Here is a 22,354-nt window from a genome sequence, read left to right on the forward strand (position 1 = left end):
ATCTTATCCAATGTCTATATCATACATGCATTTTTTGGAATCTCTTAAAAAATAACTTCCTTTCTTCATGAAGTTTCCAAACATGCTTAATTCCATCTTACGACAAATGCTAAGTGTCTAATCCTTGATGAGTCTCATACATTACTTCAACAAGTGCTATGAAAATTACCTCATCTTAGTTAGTGAAGACAATACTTGGTTTTTTGTTGTTGTGTGCTTGTAAGAATGTATCAAACAACCGTTTAAATGACTCAATTGTCTCATCATACAATAGAGTTGCACCAAAAATTATTAAACCATTATAGTGGTAGAAATAATAAAACAAAGCAAATGGTCTATTTGCATGATTGGCGCAATATATAAAACATCACAAAAATACCCATAATCCCAAATCATATTTCTATCACACTAAAATACATTGGTGATTTGTTCATATATATCCATCTGACACGCATGAAAGAAATATGAATTCTCTAATAAATTTAATTGAAAATATTGCGAAATACATTCAACCCTGTCGTCCACCATACTTTTTTGTCTTCTTGCTTTTGTGTATGTTTTTTACATCCAGCGGTGTAAAATCAACATTAGATCTATGCCCTTCATGTGTGATCATAAATTGAAACACTTATGACTTAATGTGTTATAATATCGTCTATGGGAATGCTAACAAACATATTTGTTTTCTTTATCTTTTGTAGCCTTTCCTTAAAACCACCAAACCAACATGGGGATATAGTTTCGTCCTTATTATTGTTTGCATAACATTTCATGACGCCAAAGCCAACACATACACTATAAGCAAGCCAAAACTGATAATCATCTTTTATATTATCAAATTCCAATTCAACCACCGACTTACAATAAACATTTAAAGTCGTGTTTGGTCAAACTATACAAATGACAAGTGAGTAAAATAATTAAATGAAATGAATATGTTTCCAATTTCAATTAAACATATACTTCAACTATCAATCAATATAAAACAATGTTTTTCCTAATTTCCACTATTTAGCAAAATAAAAATGTAAGTTCATAAAAATCTAATCACACTCCTCTTCTTCTCCCTCCATCACTGCCGTCAGACTCCATAGGCGCCAAACTCATTCTTCTTCATCTCACATCCTTCAGCTATTTCGTGTGGGGGTTCCAGAAATTTCTGAAACTCGTTCATATAAGTATCCAGTATCGCTCAACTCAAACAACATTACAAAGATACAGATTTTTACGCTCTTATCTCTGAAAATGCTTACATATATTGCTTTACTACGTTTTGTTTTAGGGTTTTTCTCAATTTACATATAGTGAATGTGTAGTTTGTTATGTTCTATATATCCATACAAGTTGATCCTCTATAAAACCCTAGTTTATTTTACTATAATTTGTAGAAAATTATTGTGTACAACAGTACAAGTTGATCCTGTAGAAGTTTTAACACTTTTATTTATAGGAAGCTACTAAATTATCATTTCATTTTTCATGCAGCAAATTCCCAAAGTCTTCTTGTTGATTGCCTCTCTTCCCATTTTCGCCATTTCTGTGAACGCTTGTTCTCTCTCATTTCAAAACTTGTCGATGGCGCTGTCCAAGGTTGTCGCGGAGTATGCGAAGTCGAACCGTTCTATGTGCAAGAAATGCTTTGTACCCATACAATCCAAAACCCTAAGACTGGGATTGGTCTCAAGGGGCATGGCGAGACTCTTGGACATTACTAAATGGCACCACTTCAGTTGCTTCCCTATATCCTCCTCTAACTCTCATCCTAAGACCATTACTGGCTTTTCCTCCCTGAAGGTGCGTTCCTTTCAAACATTGTGTTTCAGCTTCCTTTCTTTTCTCGAGTGTTTGTTTATGTGGTTTTTGTTTATTTGTTTCCAGAGCGGTGACCAGGAACCTCTCACGAAGTTTTTTGCTGGACAGGACAAGTCTGAAGATGTGAGAGCTCCATTTTCAACACAATAATAATATTATTATTCAAGTAACAATATCAATGCTCATGATATTTAAATGATCGGGTATTTTTGTAATTATGTAAGTCTTCATTGATATTAATGTTGAAAAGGAAATGTGTATTGCTGGTTATGTTATTTTCAAACTTCTATTTTCTCCTTCAAATGGCGTATTGGCAATTCTCTTTTGTGCCTGATGCTTTTATTCATATTTATTGCTTGCAGTTATCCACGTCTGATGTTAATTCTGGGGTTAATATCACCTTTTCAGTTTCTGATGTCAAGAGTACATACAAGGTGAGGTTTTTCCTTGACAGCTTTGATTTTTGATAATGAAAGCTTATCACATTTTTAAGCTAATAATTTTGTTAACCTTACTGATCAGTCCTTACACATTTTACTTCACTTTCAATGAAATTATTTATTGATCCAGGATGCTACCCTTTTGCCTAAATGGAAGGCGTTCCAAACAGTCATTTTTCTTGAACGGGTGAGAATCTGAGAGTAGTAGCCTTGGTGTGTGCGTGTGTGTGTTTTCCCCCAGCATGGTTGTACTGAAAGGGTGCAAGCTATTCAGTTAAAAATTTCAAGGAATATCCAAAAAATGCATACTTCTATTTATGGTTTACATGTTCCCCCTTGTTCTATGCTTTGATAATTTGCAGGATGATGGTTTGCAAGATTCAAGTAAAATCGCTGCATTTGATTTTGACGGGTGTCTTGCGAAAACTGCTGTGAATATGTATGTCTACATCTGAAGTCATGCCTTTCTGATTATTAAATTAAATGCTATTTGTTTGGATGTAAATGGTAGTGTTAAAGGCTTCCGGTGAGGTTAAGTAGCGCTTGCACTGATAAGTTCTTAGAATGGATATATTATTATTATTATTATTATTACTATTATGCACAAAGTTTCTGATTTTTGAGAAAATTATATTTTTCTTTCAGAACAGGTCCTAATGCTTGGTCTGTCATGTATCCTGTAATTCCTGATAAGCTGCAAAGCTTATACAACAATGGCTACAAACTGGTGTGTCCCTTTTATCTGTAAAAGAGAGCTTATAATAGATTTTTGACTGAACATAGAAATGCATCTTAGAACTGGTCTATATGTTAATAGAAATGACTGGTTTAAAGACAGATTTATTGCTGAAAATACCCAGAAAACGACTTGTTTCACTGGGACAGAATGCAGATAATTTAGGATAGGTAGTTACTAATTTAAGTTACACATAAACAGGAGTTAGAGAGCCTGCCACTTCCCTCAACCGTCCAGACCCCCTTCCAAACAACCCGATACCCTTCTATTTCCTATTATTCGACTACAACATGATTCTAGAATGCTGTCTCAGAATGTGTGGTTGAGACTAACTCATCTCTACAAAACCGGCTTGTAAGATTAGGCCGAAGCGTGGACGATGTGGGAAGTCTAACAAGTGATGTTGGATAGGCTCCGATACCATCTCACAAATTGTGGTTGAGCCTAACTCATCTCTACAAAATCGCATAGGCTCCAATACCATCTCAAGAATTGTGGTTGAGCCTAACTCATCCCTACAAAATCGGCTGACCGGATAGCAATGAAGTTTTTTGGGCTGGGCACATTGGCAAATATCTGCTATGATGATGACACAAAGCAGCCAGCATGGCCGGATTTTGTCTCTCCACCATGGACCGCCATCCACCATGGCTGGCCCATTTGGCCTCTGCGCCTTACATGAGCTTTATTAACTGGAGGCCTACTAACAATTTGCAATTGTAATTCTGTCCCATTCAACTGAAATACTTTTTCTTATTTAATGGTGCTGCCTGTGTGAAACTTACAGTGTAGTGTGCTCTCTACTGTGGTGCTTATTGTCTACTGCAGGTAATTTTCACCAATGAATCCAATATTGAACGTTGGAAGAATCAAAGACAAAAAGCTGTGGACTCAAAAATTGGACGTCTAAATCAGTTTATTGAGAAAGTGAAGGTCCCAATTCAGGTAAATTTGTTGGTAGTACAAATGTAGCTTATATTAGAGCAGCATCATTAAGTACCAAAGATTAGTTATTATTGCCAGCCGAGTCAGTTAGAAGCTGTGTTTGAACTGACACGAGTAACCAAAATTTATCTATGCAGGTTTTTATAGCTTGTGGGACAGGTAAATCAGGCAAGGCTGGAACGAAAGAAGCCGATCCTTTTCGAAAACCAAAACCAGGAATGTGGCAACTTATGGAGAAACACTTCAACTCTGGCATTACCATCGATATGAATCAGTTAGGTTTTCTTATATTTGATTGCTCAATTGATGCTTTATTTTGGATTCCTTTCTTAAATTTTATTTAGAATAACATGAGATTTTATTCACAAAGGGTTGTAAATGTTAAAAATACATTTTCTGTGCTGTAGATCATTTTATGTCGGTGATGCAGCCGGAAGAAAAAAAGATCATAGTGACGCTGATATTAAATTTGCAGAGGTAATTTAACTATTTTAGCAACAAGGAAATAACTTATGAATTGAACACCATTTAAGAAATAGTTAGTTTTTATCAGTAAGTCGTAATTATTGTTAAATGAATAACAACATTGTCAAATATCAGCTATGGCGAATTTTTGTGACGACCATCATGGCCAATTTGTGGAGGCTGGCTGTGCCATGGCCTTTTGTGGCAGATATGACGGGGCATAAAATGGGAATGTTTTGTTTTCCGCTATAGATGCATCTGCAATCGATAACATTGATGAATCATGGCATGATTCATAATGCGAAGTTTGAGTGCCTCTCTTTCTATCTATCTCTCTGTGATTGTTGTTTAGGTTTATGGTTGTATCTTTCACCAGTTGTGATTATTATTGATTAATGTACACTATAGCATAACCCTGTGACAAACTGTAACTAACTATCTGACAGTTAGAAACAATTAAAACAACTCTAACAAATTGACATCTGACAGTTAGAAACAATTAAAACAACTCTAACAAATTGACAGACACGTGTGAGACAGTTCTAGACTTAACCTGATTTAGCCGGTCACAAAAAAAGATCTATAAATAAATCCAATTCAGTGTAATCATCATTCAATCAATACAAACAGAATATGATGCCATGCTATGTCCCTAATTCATCAGAAGATGAATTTAGAGCTGTCTCAAGGTCTTTGTGAGAGAATATGGTTAAAAAGAGTGTTTCATGAAATTGAACTCCTCAATTCGGTTTCTATAAACGTGTTGTCATAATCAGTCTACCATCATTATTAAGAATCCAATTTATCATGACAAGACAAAACATCTGAACTTTGATGTCATAAATATTTTAATTTTAATTTTACCGATTGATTGGAAACTACCTGGTTTTAGCTTTTGCAGGTTTTTATTTAATTCATTTAGTTATTTTCAATGGTTGCAGGCTAATGGTTTGAAATTTCATCTCCCTGAAGATTTCTTTGCCGCATGAGCTTCTAATTTGGTCCTTGGTTCATAGAAGGGGCTAGCTTTGTTTCGAAGTGACATTACCACAGCTTTTGTCTAGATGTAGAAGACTAATTTATTAACCTAGTGTTGTTGGAAAACTTGTCACAATGTATTTTTCTTTGTTGCGCTTCAATTTCAATATTTCTGGCTGAATTGCTTCATCAATTATATGTCATAATTTGTTTTAGGCTGTGTTTATTTTATTGTTTACCATCATTGCTTGCATCTATATCATATTTTATTTTTGGCCTTTTATCATGTCTTTGTGAAATTAGTATTGTACTCCTCAGCTTTAACATGAACACTCTCTAGTACATTATTAAGTATGATTGCGTTTCCAATGCTTGTGTTTACAAGAATCCTTTTTTCATAAAAAATGTCATCATTTTCAACTTATGCGCAAGATCACTTATCCTTTTATGCAACTCTCTTCTCTTTGCGACTCATCTTTCTCTCTTTCATACTACTAATATAATTAGGATGAATTTCACTATCTTCTCCAACTTGTTGAACAAAGTGATATACTTTAATATTGACTTATGATCCCGTTGATAGCACCATGTTCAACCTTCTTGTAAACTTCCTTATCATTTCCTTCTTTAACCTTAATTTTTTCAATGACCACTACAAACCAATTTTTTCAGTCTAGGCCAATGACCACCTGGTTTGGATTTGACCCGGTGTAGGATCCACCAGAAATCATTACGACAAAAAGCCCACGTCATTCTTCTGATGCCAGGTCGATGGTGTCACTTCTCCATTTATCCATAAGAAGTTTCTAATCCAACATGATCTAAAATGAACTTACTCTATAAGGACACATGATTAGATTAACTAGGGGGAACATAATTGATAGATCGCATCTTAAAGGATCTTCTGACATTTGTTCTATCTCATAATTGTTGAGAATGTAATTCCTTATGTCGAAGCATGTTGCTCGACAGAAACATGGAGTTGTCGAAATGTCGAAGAAGTGTATCTCGACATAGTTTTGACTTAGTTTTATTTGTTTGTTTTAGTTGAGTTAGTTAGGTTAGTTGGAGATTATTCGGTGTGCAAACAATCTCAGCCTATAAATAGGGAGTTACCCTATCATTGATTGTAGTGCCGTTGCATAGAGAAAAGTAGAATAAAATTTCAGTTTGGAAGCTGAGAAGTTTCTCTGCAGAATTCACAACTCTTCTTCTTCCCTTTTCTCGTTGAAACCCTAGTTTCCTTTCTTCTCCAATTCATCCTTTTCTTCTTCTCTCATTATCAATTGTGTATTAGAATCATCTTGCAACCAATGTTGGTTGATTCACTTGAGTGAAGAGTGAAAAACAAGATGAGTAATAAATCCGAAAGATTGATTTTTGTTTATCAAAATTGATTCGGAATTCTCCATAGATTTTGTGTAATTCCCCATAAGGAATTTATTTTAATTCAAACATCTAGTATCTAGAGCACCGACTGTGTGATTCTTGGGAAGCATAGAGCAATGAATAATTTGAATGTGTATTTTATGGCGAGTCTCATAATTCTGAAGAATCGAATTACAAGAATTATTACAAGCAGATGAAGATTGTTTTCTACAATCAAGATCTTTGGGATCTTGTGAATGAGGGAGTGACATAGCTTGTAGAAAACGTGACGGATGAACAAAAGGCTACACATAAAGAATTGAAGAAGAAATATTATAAAGTCCTCTTTATGATTCATCAATGCGTTGATCTAGATAATTTTGAAAAGGTCAGTGATGTAGAATCAGCGAAAGAAGCATACGAAATCTTGGAGAAATCGTTTAGAGGTGCTGAGAAGGTGAAAAAGGTGAGATTACGAACTCACAAAAAAACATATGAACTGCTTCAGATTGAAGAATGTGAAAGCATAACTGATTTTTTCACTATAGTTACGAAACTAGTGAATCAAATCGAGATATACGGATAAACGTTGACATCAAGATCAGTTGTCGTAAAGATCTTGAGGTCATTGACCCCAAAGTTTGGTCACGTAGTAGTAGGCATAGAAGAATCGAAAGACTTGTCAATATTGACGAAGGAAGAACTTCAAGGGACACTTGAATCTCATGAACAAAGAATGACTGAAAGAGCTCCAAGCAAGTTGAAGAATGATGTGACTTTGTATACGCAATCAACAAGAGAAAAGAACGACAGAAGGAAGTGGTTTGACAACAAATGTAGAGGAGGCTACAACAATTCGATTGATAGAGAAAACTAGCAAGAAAGAAATGCGTCGAACCAGAGAAGACCCTCATACCAAATTAACCATGTAGGTGGTGCTGCTGGTAGAGGAAGAAGAGGTGGACGAAAACCTGACAAAAGTCACATTCAATGTTTTAATTGTCAGAAGTATGGTCATTACTCTAATGATTGTCTTAAAAAACATAAGAATCAAGAAAATGATGCAAAGCAAGCAAAGCATGAAGAAGATGAGATGTTGTTGATGGTCACAACAAGAGATGAAGAAAGATTCAAGGACCAATGGTACTTGGACCCAAGATGCTCATCACACATGACTGGTAGGAAAGATTGACATGTCAACATAAAATCCTCGATGAAGAACATGGTGAAATTTGCAAATGACAATACTCTAACAGCTGAAGGTATTAGTGATGTTCTGATTATGAGGAAAGAAGACAAGAAGTTAGTAATTTTCAATGTATCGTATATACCAGGCATGAAAAGTAATTTGCTTAACATATGGCAGTTGGTCGAAAAGAATTACAAAGTGTTGATTGAAGACAAGATGAAGAGAGTTCTCAACTCAAGTGGAAGGTTAATCTTTAAGGATCTCATGTATGAGAATAGAACCTTTAAGTTTGAACTTAATGTGATGGAGCACAAGTGCCTTGCAACTGCAGCTAGCAGGGATAGATGGATATGACACTATAAACTTGACTATCTCAACTTCAAAGACATCAGAGATCTGAAAAGAAAAAATATGGTTTTAGGGTTAGTGGAAATTGAAATTCAAAATGAAGTATGTGAGGAATGTGTGTAAGCAAAGCAATATAAGAACAACTTCAGCAAAGTTTTAAGAAGCAAGTCGAAGGCAATTCGTGAAATCATATACTTTGATGTATGTGGTCATATACAAGTGGATTCTTTTGGGGGTAACAAATACTTTGTCGACTTCAACATATATTCTGAACAAATGTCCAACGAAAAGGCTAGAAGGAATCACGCCAGAAGAATGTTGGTATGGTGTCAAGCGTATCTTAAGTCGTCTAAAAGTGTTTGAATCTATAGCACATAGACATGTGCCTAATCAATTGAAAAGAAAACTTGACGACAAATCGAGTCAAATGATCCTAATAGGATATCATTCGATTGATGGATACAAGTTGTTCAACCCAATGAACTAGCAAGTAGTGATCACAGGGACCTGATAATAGATGTGCTTAAGGAATGAGATTGGACTGAAAATGTAAAGAATGACTAAGTGAGAATCTTATGTGAAGAATCGACAAGTGAAGTCGAAAGAGAAGTTCTATAAGAAGAAGTCAGAGGTCAAACAAGGACAAGCAAACCTCAAAGAACAAGACACATGCCTGCAAGGTTGCAAGAATGTGTGATTGCATCAGATGATATGGTAGATGATGAAGGTGAGATGGTACACTATGCTTTCTATGTAAATGTCAAACCAATAAATGCAATTGAGGCACTATGAGATTCAAAGTGGATGAAAGAAATAAATGAGGAACTAAAGTCCATCGAAGTCTACAACACTTGGTCATTTGTCAAATTGCCTCAAGGAAGGAAGGCAATCAATGTGAAGTGGCTATACAAGGTGAAGTTAAATACAAAAGGAGAAGTCACTCGACACAAGGCAAAATTTGAGGCGAAATTTCTTCAAAAAGAATGGATCGACTTCGACAAGGTTTTTTGCACATGTTGCTAGGATCGAAACAATAAGGTTGGTTGTTAGTCTAGCAAGCATGAAAAAATGACATATGTGTCAGATGGATGTGAAATGTGAATTCCTGAATGACCCATTAGATGAAGAAGTTTATGTTACACAACCAATTGGGTTTGTGAAACAAGGAGAAGAAAACAAGGTATACAGGCTGCATAAAACCATGCATTAATTTAAACAAGCTCTAAGAGATTGGAATAAGAAGATATATAGTTTCTTAAGAGAGAAGGAATTTGTGAAGTGTAAAACTGAGCATGAAGTATATGTAATAAGAAGCAATAATTAATTGCTTAGACTATGTCTCTATGCTAATAACTTGTTGATAACAGGTAGCTATAAGAAAGAGATCAAAGACTTCAAAGCTAATCTTAACAAGGAGTTCAAAATGTCTAATCTGGGTAACATTTCATACTTCCTTGGAATCAAATTCTACAAGAGTAATAGATGCTCGATGATGCATCAAAGAAAATATGCATGTGAAATACTCAAAAGATTTGAGATGGAAGCCTGCAATTCGACTTCGACACCTGCTGAACCAAGACTACAACTGTCGAAAGACTCAGAAGAAGATGATGTTGAACCAACATAATACATAAGACTTATTGGGTCATTAAGATACCTTTGTCACACAAGACCTGATCTAGCATACAATGTAAGTATGGTGGATAAATTCATGCAGAAGCCAAATGTATCACATATAGCAGCGACGAAGAGGATACTAAGGTATCTGAAATAAACTCGCAATTATGGTATTTTGTTTCCTATAACTACTGAAAGAAAAGAATGCAAACTAGTGGGTCACACTGACTCAAGTTGGTGTAGTGATACTGAAGATACAAAATCCACAGATGGTTATGTATTTATGCTAGGTGGTACACTAGTTGCTTGGAACTCAAGAAAAAAACCAATAATGGCATTTTCATCGTGTGAAGTCTAGTACATAGGTTTTTCTCTATGTGCATGTCAAGCAATGTGGATGGTGAATTTGGTCGAAGAAATTACAGAGAAGAATTAAGAAGTATTTACCATGAAGATAGACATCATGCCTGCTATCAATCTGACAAAGAATCCTATAACACATGGAATAAGCAAGCACATCGAAATGAGGTTCCATTATATACTCGAGAGCAAGTAGAAAAAGTGAAGCTGAACTTGGAACACTGCAGAACTGAGAATCAAATTGCAGACATCATGACAAAAGGAGTACCAGTCGAAGTGTTTAAGAAATTAAGATTTATGATGCATGTAGATAGCTTAGACACAATGAATTAGGCGGTGCGTTGAGAATGTAATTTCTTGCGTAGAAACATGTTGCTCGACAGAAACATGGAGTTGTCAAAATGTCGAAGAAGTGTATCTCGACATAGTTTTGACTTAGTTTTATTTGTTTGTTTTAGTTGATTGTAATGCGATTGCATAGAGAAAAGTATAATAAAATTTCAATTTAGAAGCTGAGAAGTTTCTCTGCAGAATTCACAACTCTTCTTCTTCCCCTTTTTCGTCGAAACCCTAGTTTCCTTTCTTCCCCAATTCATCTTTTTCTTCTTCTCTCATTATCAATTGTGCAGTAGAATCATCTTACAACCAATGTTGGTTGATTCACTTGAGTGAAGAGTGAAAAACAAGATGAGTAATAAATCCGAAAGATTGATTTTTGTTTATCAAAATTGATTCAGAATTCTCCATAGATTTGGTGTAATCCCAAGAATAACAATCTGATGCAAAATGTTCATGGCCATTGAAAACCCTACTATAAAAGTATAACGATGAAATCACATCAAGGTACACACTATTATAACATGAAAATACCCCACACATCGGTCGTTACTGACTTGAGCGTTAGAGTGTTTGTAGGTGTCTCTCCCCACTATCAAATTGAAGAGCCGAGACACATAACTAGTTACCAGAGGTTGTCATTAAATCTTTGTTCCTTGCACTATCTAAGAGTCATCTATGTTTACCCAGACTATTTGACACCATCAGTGAAAAATGATCTTCAATGTCTCCATCACATGAATCGGCAAACAAATCCTAAGGGAAACAAAGGGAGAAGAAGTGCAATTGTGACATCTATTTTTCAGTTCTAAATTAGATACACAAGCTTAACATGTAACACCCCCAAACTACTACTACTCAAATACAACATACAATTGCATAATTAGAGTAAATTAAAGCATGCATACACGAGGGTGTCACATTTACTTCTGCCAGAAACAACACATTTCATGGTCACATACAAGTAACACGGATTATAAATCAAAACCAAATAACCAACATGAAAACTCACATAATGGAATAACATCTCTCTTTATAAATGGTAAAAATGATGATTCTCATAAATCATCTACCACAAAATATCATTTTGGGCTCTAAGGGCACTCAACATCAAATCCAACATATCCAAATAACAAGATAAAAGAGAGCACAACAATATCTTTCAACATCAAAATAAATACAAATAATCCCATAAACCCAAATGTTACATGACCAGAGCACTATAAACTACCTAGTCAAAACACAACAAGAAATAACCTCCGAATCTAATCCTTGTACGAAGCACCACTATCTTCGGTACCTGAGCGATATCGCGATAGAACATCATTCCAATAGAAGGGTGAGAATTCAAATCATTATAGAAAAACATAATAATATGAAATGTATAACAAATATACATATATTATTAGATTCGTCACGTTTCATACAAACATGCATCATATCATCTTATTAAAGAATCACATGTTTACCATCATACGACATGGCTAAACAATCCACAAGTATTCATTTATAAATATTAAATGATGTATAAAAGTCATATTTCACAATATATCGATTTCATGTACATATTATCATCCATCATCATATACAAATCATCATTAAATATGTATACAACTTTCACATGATTCCATAATGCATACAAGTCACCATTTTATCACATATATCACAAATATGCACACATATCACATCAACAACACATCAACAATTCATATCAAATGGATCATCTAAAATCCACGCATATGCATATCTACCAAAATCATATCCATGCAATCATATCACATAATCACACAAACAATAATTCACACCGACACGTGCGACTCAATGCGATATGTGAAGGAGAAGAGCGATCCAAAATGCAGCGGAATTTAAAAAATTTCTCCTTTAGTGATCCTTACGAATGGGCATGATCAGTGATAGAATCGTTACCTCTTGTGGCGATTGTAACCTTTGATGTAAATCTACGGAGCGATCACGGACGTTGAACGATGACAACGCCTCTACTCAGTCCACATGAACGGATTCCTTCAATCTCAGTGCTAGCTGCTATGAATGAAGACTTTGAGTGAGAGAGAGAGTGAGAGAGAAACAAAATTGCAACTGCACAAATGCTTCTACACAAGGGTTCTATTTATAGAACCACTTGTGTGGGCTGCAAGCTAAAAAGACCACTCAAGTGTATATGGCCCATATCTTATAATATGCCAAAATCACTTAAGCGCGTGGTACCTTACCATATTTCGTATTCTACTTAAGTATACCGTACCTTACGATGTTCTACAATTCACTTAAGTGCATTGTACATTACGATATTCCTTAGTTACTCTATCTCTCATCAATCTGTCCTTTTGTGTGTGACCCTGTAGGTTTTCGCGACATTGGCAATTATATTAAATCACGTATTTAACATAATAAACAGTGAGCGGTATCTAGCAACACATCACTGCTACCCAAGACACTAAAATGTCATGTGATCTGACAAATCCTTCTGTGATAATCCTTATGTGTACAATTACCATTTTGCCCTTATGTCTATATTGAACACAAGGCATTGATCGTGTCATCCTTGTCCAGTTCAATATTGGGCCCATAGACATTTATCCTGTTACGCAGGATGGGAAAATTCCATCTAGGTCACTCGGAATTCAGGGATTGAGATGTGCTACCAGTCGATGGAAAGCTAAGAAAAAGATCTACAACTTTTGTTCAGAAGTCGAGAGCTGAATCGGACTATAGCAGGGTCAGAAAGTCTGTTGAAGTTGCAGAATTTTATTTGTATTTTTGTTGGGTCATTTGTAGTGGGCTGGGTCGACCCAGTTGAGTTGTAAAACGGGTCTTTGTTTTCCCCTAGGTCTAGCAGTCGTACACCATTGGGAATTGAACGGGAAAATCACGGTTCATGTACGAATTTGAGAGCTTGCAAAGAATGACTATGGAGAACTAATTTCCCAATAATCAATTCACTGTAATCGGATGCCACTTTGAGGTTCTTTTATAATTTTCCATTAATCTGTTCCTTTGAATTATATCTATAATCACAATTACTTGCTTAATTTAATTGTTTTTACATGATAGAATTCTTTAATTTGATTGTTGTCTGCTTTTGAATCAATTTCGTGATTAGTGTAGCTTTTGCATTATCGCGTTCGATCATATTGCGTTTGCTTAATTCGCAATAGTTTTAATCCGTTTGCTTTACTCGGAATTCAGGGACAGACTTCATATAATTGTTATTGCGCTTGTCAGTAGTTTTTGTAATCGAATAGGATCAGACCCGTTTAGGGAATTGGAATTTTATAGGGATCAATGATAAGTCGGAAGATGATATAGTGGGTTGATTCGTTTCAGCTTATTCAAATAATCACTTTTCATAATCACTTATTTTCTGCATTTTTGTAATTGAACATCAAATCAACCCTCCATTCGATTACGTTTAATTATTACAAACAAGAATCCTTGAGACGATATCCGAGTTTAATTGTCGTTGTATTACGTTTTTACAAAAATACTCGTTTTTGATCCGCGAGCGATCGCGGATCAAATTGGCGCCGTTGCCGGGGATTCTTGTTTCTTTTAATCGTTTTTAGAGTCATAGGTTTAGTGTCTAAGCGTATAGGTCCTAGTTTCCTCGCAGTTTCGTCCAACTTGCGTATTGGTCTTTTTGCGGTTTGAGATAAAAAAAAAATCTGTTTTTAAACAAATTGTCTCAGATTATTCCGATTTTTTGTCGATTCATTAGGAAAAAATCAGTAATATAAATAGTGGACGACACCCTAAAAAATCGAAATTACTTATTTTTCTATTTTTTATGATTTTTTTTCTGTTTTGGTAGTTTTAAAAAAATCTGAAAAAATTCTCAAAATTCTTAATTGACGTCATTAGATTAATTTCGGTGTTAGTTTATTTTTTTAAATTTATTTTAATCGTTTTCCTTCACTGTGGTTGTTTTTTACTATGGCTGACCAAAGAACTTTAAGGCAGTTAGCTGTCCCTGATGTGAATTACAATGACATGTGTATTGAATATCCTGAAGCTCACACTCCTTTTGAATTGAAATCTGGTTTGATATACTTGTTTCCAAGGTTTAGTGGTCTTGCAGGTGAGGATCCGCATGAGCATCTGAAGGAATTTGAGGTAGTGTGTTCTGCATCTTCTGAACCTTCACTAGAAGATATTGTCAAACAAATGGCTGCAAATAATCTCCAATTTCAACAACAAGTAGATTCTACTTTAAAGACTTTGCAAACACAGATTGGGCAGCTTGCCACTTTGGTGAATGCCATGCAGCAAGCTCAAGGATCAAATCAACAACCCTTAGAAGAACATTCTGTTTTTCAAATAGATTTGATTTCTGAAATTGTTGATGATACTTGTAGTGATTTGTTTGCATCTGATTTTCCATCATTGTCTGGTTTTGATGATGTTTATTCTTGTAATATTTGTACTGAAACTGAAATTTGCTCTGTTTGTGCTGAAATTGAGGCTGCCTTGCAAGTTGATATTCTTACTGCAGATGAGGTTGCAAATAAAGTTGTTCATGTAGATAAAGCTCTTGACATCCCGGCTGCCCCAAACACTCCTCCTATTGAGCAGCCACCTTCCCTCGAGTTGAAGCAACTTCCTGAAAATATGAAATATGCTTATTTAGAGATGAATGAAAAACTACCGACTATAATTTCTTCTAACCTTGATTTCGATCAAGAAAATAAGCTTTTGCAGGTTTTAAGGAAGCATAAAAAGGCAATTGGTTGGACATTGGCTGACATTCCAGATCAGATCACCTTCACGTGTCGATTTGACATTTTTACTTTTAGAAGATTCTTTGGTCCTGGAATAAAAGGCGAAGATACTAATAAAAATTTCAAGTTCAATGGACATTACCCAAAGCTATTCCGTGACAGCCCCACTTTGGAAGAAAAAAATGTAGAATATATCTCTTTGGGAAAGGCTGCTTATGTGATCACCTATCCTCCTTGACTACTCGGGTGTGTTCTTTCCTCTCTCTTCTCTCTCTTATTTTATGTTTGTTTCTTTCATTGAGAACAATGCATATTTTAAGTGTGGGGGAAGGAATACTTTATTTTCTTTATTTTTGTTCTTTGTTTTGTTTTGTTTTTGTTTTCTTTCTAAAAAAAATTGCATTTTTGTTGAAAGTTTTAGGCTATAGAATAATTTGAGGTTGGTTTGTAGAGACTTGGGAAAAGTTCACAAGATTGGTATTGTTTTAACACCGTAAGTCTCCTGCATATGGAAATTAAGTTGAATTTTTATTATGTTTTAGCATTACATTCTCATCCTCTGATAGCTCTTGAGTAGTTTATTTCAGCAGTCAGCACCATCTCACACACACTCTACGCAGGGAAGCCGATGAATATAAGTGAGTGTTCCGAAAAGAAAAAAAAAGAGAAAGAAAAGGGAATGCACCTTCTAAGTTTGGTGACCTTCACCCGGTCACTTAACCAAACGGATATAGAACCTTAAAAAAAATGAAAATAAGACTTTTTTGTAGTTGGTTCAGCGGGTTCTGGTGCTGAACTTGGTAGGGCGGATTACGGTCCGATCCCTCGCAACTACAATTGAGTAAGCAAAGGGTTATGCCACTTAAGTACCAGAACCCCGTGCAGAAAAGGATCAGAGTCACTAACCGGTCGCCTTGCTATGAGTGTGTGGAGATAACGGGCTTAATGTGATTGCGCCTGAATGAAAAAGAGTCAAAGAAGGATGAGTAAGTTAGGCTTTAATATAATAACATGATTCAAGTTGATTTGTGTATTCAGGAGGTTTATGTTTGCATAATTGTGGATTAGTGTTCTTACAATGTCCTTAGTGTGCAAGATTAGTATCTATCGAAGCAAACTTAACCGAAGATGACTTGTAGCCTAGAATGAGTAATCGTTGATGTGTCTGTGTTTTGTTTTATTTTTCATTTTGCTCGGAGTGCAAAAGTTCAAGTGTGGGAGAATTTGATCAGTGCATTTTGATGCACGTTCTTTCATGTTTGTACTCAAGCATTTCTTTCGTTTGCTTTGATTATTTTTATGTTTTAATGTGTTTTCATAATTTATGTTATTTTTGCACTTATTTAATTTTCGTATTTAATTTTCAGCATTAGCAGCTTTCACGAGAAAAATCATATCTTGAGCTAGGAGTATCGGATTGAGACGTGCTACCAGTTGATGGAAAGCTAAGAAAAAGATCTACAACTTTTGTTCAGAAGTCGAGAGCTGAATCGGACTGTAGCAGGGCCAGAAAGTCTGTTGAAGTTGCAGAATTTTATTTGTATTTTTGTTGGGTCATTTGTAGTGGGCTGGGTCGACCTTGTTGAGTTGTAAAACGGGTCTTTGTTTTCCCCTAGGTCTAGCAGCCGTACACCATTGGGAATTGAACGGGAAAATCACGGTTCATGTACGAATTTGAGAGCTTGCAAAGAATGACTATGGAGAACTAATTTCCCAAGAATCAATTCACTGTAATCGGATGCCACTTTGAGGTTCTTTTATAATTTTCCATTAATCTGTTCCTTTGAATTATATCTATAATCACAATTACTTGCTTAATTTAATTGTTTTTACATGATAGAATTCTTTAATTTGATTGTTGTCTGCTTTTGAATCAATTTCGTGATTAGTGTAGCTTTTGCATTATCGCGTTCGATCATATTGCGTTTGCTTAATTCGCAATAGTTTTAATCCGTTTGCTTTACTCGGAATTCAGGGACAAACTTCGTATAATTGTTATTGCGCTTGTCAGTAGTTTTTGTAATCGAATAGGATCAGACCCGTTTAGGGAATTGGAATTTTATAGGGATCAATGATAAGTCGAAAGATGATATAGTGGGTTGATTCGTTTCAGCTTATTCAAATAATCACTTTTCATAATCACTTATTTTCTGCATTTTTGTAATTGAACATCAAATCAACCCCCCATTCGATTACGTTTAATTATTACAAACAAGAATCCTTGAGACGATATCCGAGTTTAATTGTCGCTGTATTACGTTTTTACAAAATTACTCGTTTTGATCCGCGCGCGACAGCGGATTAGTCACATTCATATATGATTTTAGCCGAAAACGATGGACTTACCTAATCAAGAAGAAAAGTGAAGTGATCGAGGTTTTTGCCAAGTTTAAATCTATGATTAAAAGACAAAGTGATTGGAAGCTCAAGATTTTGAGGAATGGTGATGTTGGAGAATATGTGTTGAAAGACTTAGACACATTATGTGAAAAAGAATGGATTGTGCATGAGGTGGTGCCCCCATACACTCCACAACAAAATGGAACTGCTGAAAGGAATAATAGAATCATTATAAATATTGTTAGAAATATGTTGAAAGGCAAGCATCTACCCAAAGAATTATGGGGAAAAGCTGTGTCGACTGCAACATATATTCTGAATAGATGTCTGATGAAAAGGCTAGAAGGAATCACGCCAAAAGAATGTTGGTATGTTGTCAAGCCTAGCTTAAGTCATATGAAAGTGTTTGAATCTATAGCACATAAACATGTGCCTAATCACTTAAAAAGAAAACTTGATGACAAGTCGAGTCAAATGATCCTAATAGGATATCATTCGACTGATGGATACAAGTTGTTCGACCTAGTGAACTAGCAAGTAATGATCAGTAGGGACATGCTCATAAAGGGGCTTAAGGAATGAGATTGGACTGAAAATGTAAAGAAGAACTAAGTGAGAATCTTATGTGAAGAATCGACAAGTGAAGTCAAAAGAGAAGTTCGACAAGAAGAAGTCAGAGGTCAAGCAAGCACAAGCAGACCTCAAAGAACAAGACACATGCCTACAAGGTTGCAAGAATGTATGATTGCATCAAATGATGCCGTAGATGATGAAGGTGAGCTGATACATTATGCTTTCTATGTAGATGTCGAACCAGCCAATGCAACTAAAGCATTGAAGGATTCAAAGTTGATGAAAGTAATGAATGAGGAACTAAAGCCCGTCGAAGTCAACAACACTTGGTCACTTGTCAAATTGCCTCAAGGAAAGAAGGAAATCAATGTGAAATGGGTATACAAAGTGAAGTTAAAGCCCAAAGAAGAAATAACTCGACACAAGGTAAGACTTGTGGCGAAAGGATTTCTTTAGAAAGAAGGGATCGACTTCGACGGAGTTTTTGCACCTATTGCTAAGATAGAAACAATCAAGTTGGTTGTTGGTCTAACAAACATGAACAACTGACATATGTGTCAGATGGATGTGAAATGTGCATTCCTAAATGGTCCCTTAGATGAAGAAGTTTATGTTACACAACTAGTCGGGTTTGTGAAACAAAGTGAAGAAATCGAGGTATACAGGCTGCATAAAGCCATGTATGGACTTAAACAAGTTCTAAGAGGATGGAATAAAAAGATAAATGGTTTCCTAAGGGATAAGTAATTTTTGAAGTGCACAAATGAACATGGAGTATATGTAAGAAGAAGCAATAATGAATTGCTTAGACTACGTCTCCATGCCGATGACTTGTTGATAACAGGTAACTGCAAGAAAGAGATTGAAGACTTCAAAGCTGATCTCAATAAGGAGTTCAAAATGTCTGATCTGGGTAACACTTCATACTTCATTGACATCGAATTCTACAAGAGTAATAGATGCTCGATGATGGATCAAAGAAGATATATAAGCAAAATACTCAAAAGATTTGAGATTGAAGACTTCAATTCGACTTCGACACCCGCTGAACCAAGATTAGAACTACCGAAAGACTCAGAATAAGATGATGTCAAACTAACACAATACATAAGACTTATTGGGTGATTAAGATACCTTTGTCACACAGGGCTTGATCTAACATACAATGTAGGTATGGTGGATAGATTCATACAGAAGCCAAATGTATCACATCTAGCAGCAATGAAGAGGATACTAAGGTATCTGAAAATAATGAAAACTAGTGGGTTACACTAACTCAAGTTGGTGTAGTGATGCTGAGGATAAAAAATCCACAACTGACTGTGTATTTATGTTAGGTGGTGCACCAATTATTTAGAAATCAAGAAAAGAGCTAGTAGTGGCACTGTCGTCGTGTGAAGCAGAGTACATAACTGCTTCTCTATGTGCATGTCAAGTAATATGGATGGTGAATTTGGTCGAAGAAATTACATGGAAGAATCATGGAGCATTTACCATGAAGATCAATAACATGTCTGCTATCAATATGGTGAAGAATTGGATAACACAAAGAATAAGCAAGCACGTCGAAATAAGGTTCCATTATATTCGAGAACAAGTAGCAAAAATGAAGCTTTGGAACACTGTAGAACTGAGAATTAGATTGCAGACATCATGATGAAAGGAGTATCAGTCGAAGTGTTTAAGAAATTAAGATCTATGATGAATGTAGATAGCTTAGATAAAATGAATTAGGTGGTGTATTGAGAATGTAATCCCTTGTATAGAAACATGTTGCTCGGCAGAAACAAGGAGTTGTCGAAATATTGAAGAAGTGTGTCTCGATATAATTTTGACTTAACTCCATTTGTTTGTTTAAGCTGAGTTAGTTAGGTTAGTTGGACATTGCTTGGTGCACGAGGAATCTCAACCTATAAATAGGGAGGTACTCTATCATTTATAGTAATTCAGTTGCATAGAGAAAAGTAGAATAAAATTTCAGTTTGGAAGCAGAGAAGTTTCTCTGCAGAATTCACAACTCTTATTCTTCCCTTTTTTTCGTTGAAACCCTAATTACCTTTCTTCCTTAATTCATCTTTTCCTTCTTCTTTAATTATCAATTGTGCAGCAGAATCATCTTACAACCAAGGTTGGTTGATTCACTTGAGAGAAGAACAAGAGGAGTAATCAATCAAAAAGATTGATTCTTGTTCATCAAGATTGATTCAGAATTCTCCATAGGTTTGGTGTAATTCCACATAAGGAATTTGTTTTATATCTAAGAATAACAATCTGATGCAAAATGTTCTAGGCCATTGAAAACCCTACTATAAAATCATAATGATGGAATCATCAAGGTACACACTATTCTAACAGAAAAATACCTCTCACATCGGTAGTTAGTGATTTGAGTGTTAGAGTGTTTGTAAGCATCCCTCCCCACTATCAAATCGAGGAACCGAGATGCATAACTAGTTACCGGAGGTTGTCATCAAATCCTTGTTCCTTGCACTATCTAAGAACCATATAGGTCTACCCAGACCACTTGGAACCGTCAATGAAAAATGATCTTCAATGTTTCCACTACATGAATCGACAAACAAGATCCTAATGCAAACAAAGGGAGAAGAAGTGCAACTGTGACAAGACCGCACTGGTCTCTGGTCAGTGAGATTATCGAAATCAGTCACGAGCCAAAAGACATATATGGAATATCTCTATATCCCCGAGAGCGTTGATTCCTCACCCCACCCTGTACAATTACAATATTCATGCCATATCCTTTATTGATCGCGATATCCCATCTCTGATGATTTTAGTACCAATCGCATCGACTTAACCACCTGACTTAGATCTATTGAGAAATGATAACACCCATTGATCATTAATTTTGTTGACCCACATTGTCGATAAGGAAATAAACATGTTGAAAGACCTGTTAGTCGTTTCTTAAAGGTAATCAACAACGTTGGAATAATAGAATGAGAGACCTTGAAGACATTCATCATCCATATGGCTCTGTCCTCTTTAGTGGTATAAGGATAAACAACAGTTACACAATCAAGTTGTATGACCTTAAAAAATAAGAAGTGAAATGTATCATGTTAGTAATTGAAGAATAATGTTATGCCACAATCGAGTAAGGCATGGAAGTTTAAGATTAATATCAAAGCTTAAAAAACTTAATATCAGATGCTCTTTGTGAGGTTTGATAAAGGGGAAAATTAGTGGAAATATTTTTTCATTCTAAAAATATTATTTCCTCCTCTAAGTCAATGATAAAGAAACATAGACTAGTATTGTGGATGACTATAGAATATCGACATGAGTAAAATTCTTTAGGCACAAAGATGAGTCTCATTCCTTGTTCTTAGTATTTTGCAAACAAGTTTAAATTAAAAATGATTTGAACATTGTAATCATTATAAGTAATTATGGTGGAAAATTGGAAAACAACCCTTTTCAACATGACTTTTTTGATAGCAAAAATAGAGTGGATCACCTCGATCAATAATGTTTGTGTGAGCATAACCCTTATTCTATTTTCAGTTCTAAATTAGATACACGTGTCATGTTGATTTTGAATTAGATCCTAAAATTATGGTGATAATTGTTTTTCTTTCTAAAAGAGATCTTACACAATTTAATGACATTATTAACCATTGTTGGGAAATGTTCTCTACTTATTACATCAACTTTAATTTGTGTTTATTAAAATAAATAAATAAATAATATAAATTATTGATAGAAACAATGTTTTAAAAACTGGGTTGGTCATTAAACCGACGAGGGTACTGAGTCATTGATTTTCTGGTCGAACCATTTACATCAACTCCATTGAATAAAATAATATCTATATTAAAATTATATATTTTTTAAATCGATCGAAACAGATGACACTGTCTAAAAAATATCACGACACCTACAAAATTTTAAAATATTATAATTTCACAAGTTCTTTCTTTAAATTTAAATTATAAACATAATCACCACATACAATAAAATAAGACAATATACAAACCTAAATAAATTTTGAATAGTATATAATTGCAAACGAGAGAAATTGGATCCAAATAAGTTTTAACATTATACTTTAATTTTAATTTTTTTATAAAATATATCAAAACGGGGT

At 35.1% G+C, this 22,354-nt stretch overlaps 1 protein-coding gene across 2 annotated transcripts; it reads left to right on the plus strand.

Annotated features, from left to right (window-relative positions):
- The first annotated feature begins 978 nt into the window (after positions 1 to 978).
- On the plus strand, positions 979 to 5,591 carry LOC127126400 (polynucleotide 3'-phosphatase ZDP). 2 transcript variants are annotated; one of them, XM_051055327.1, is made up of 10 exons: positions 979 to 1,794; positions 1,879 to 1,935; positions 2,175 to 2,246; positions 2,383 to 2,439; positions 2,615 to 2,691; positions 2,898 to 2,979; positions 3,817 to 3,933; positions 4,071 to 4,207; positions 4,341 to 4,410; positions 4,534 to 4,811. In XM_051055327.1, exons 1-10 carry the CDS (start codon positions 1,480 to 1,482, stop codon positions 4,648 to 4,650), a joined length of 1,101 nt encoding a protein of 366 aa, XP_050911284.1. In that variant the 5' UTR covers positions 979 to 1,479; the 3' UTR covers positions 4,651 to 4,811. The 2 variants fall into 2 exon arrangements, with proteins under 2 accessions (XP_050911284.1, XP_050911285.1); XM_051055328.1 differs by lacking the exon at positions 4,534 to 4,811 and adding an exon at positions 5,340 to 5,591 and having other exon boundaries at positions 982 to 1,794.
- The last annotated feature ends 16,763 nt before the right edge of the window (positions 5,592 to 22,354 follow it).

Source organism: Lathyrus oleraceus, chromosome 3 (genome assembly GCF_024323335.1).
Source record: "Lathyrus oleraceus cultivar Zhongwan6 chromosome 3, CAAS_Psat_ZW6_1.0, whole genome shotgun sequence".
NCBI classification, from domain to species: Eukaryota; Viridiplantae; Streptophyta; class Magnoliopsida; order Fabales; family Fabaceae; genus Lathyrus; species Lathyrus oleraceus.

What these genes read in the sequence shown, in the direction of transcription:
- LOC127126400 (XM_051055327.1), top strand. Translation starts at nt 1,480, where the DNA reads ATGCAGCAAATTCCCAAAGTCTTCTTGTTGATTGCCTCTCTTCCCATT. An exon ending in CTGGCTTTTCCTCCCTGAAG is followed by an intron (nt 1,795 to 1,878) that starts GTGCGTTCCTTT and finishes ATTTGTTTCCAG; the next exon opens with AGCGGTGACCAGGAACCTCT. An exon ending in GACAGGACAAGTCTGAAGAT is followed by an intron (nt 1,936 to 2,174) that starts GTGAGAGCTCCA and finishes TATTGCTTGCAG; the next exon opens with TTATCCACGTCTGATGTTAA.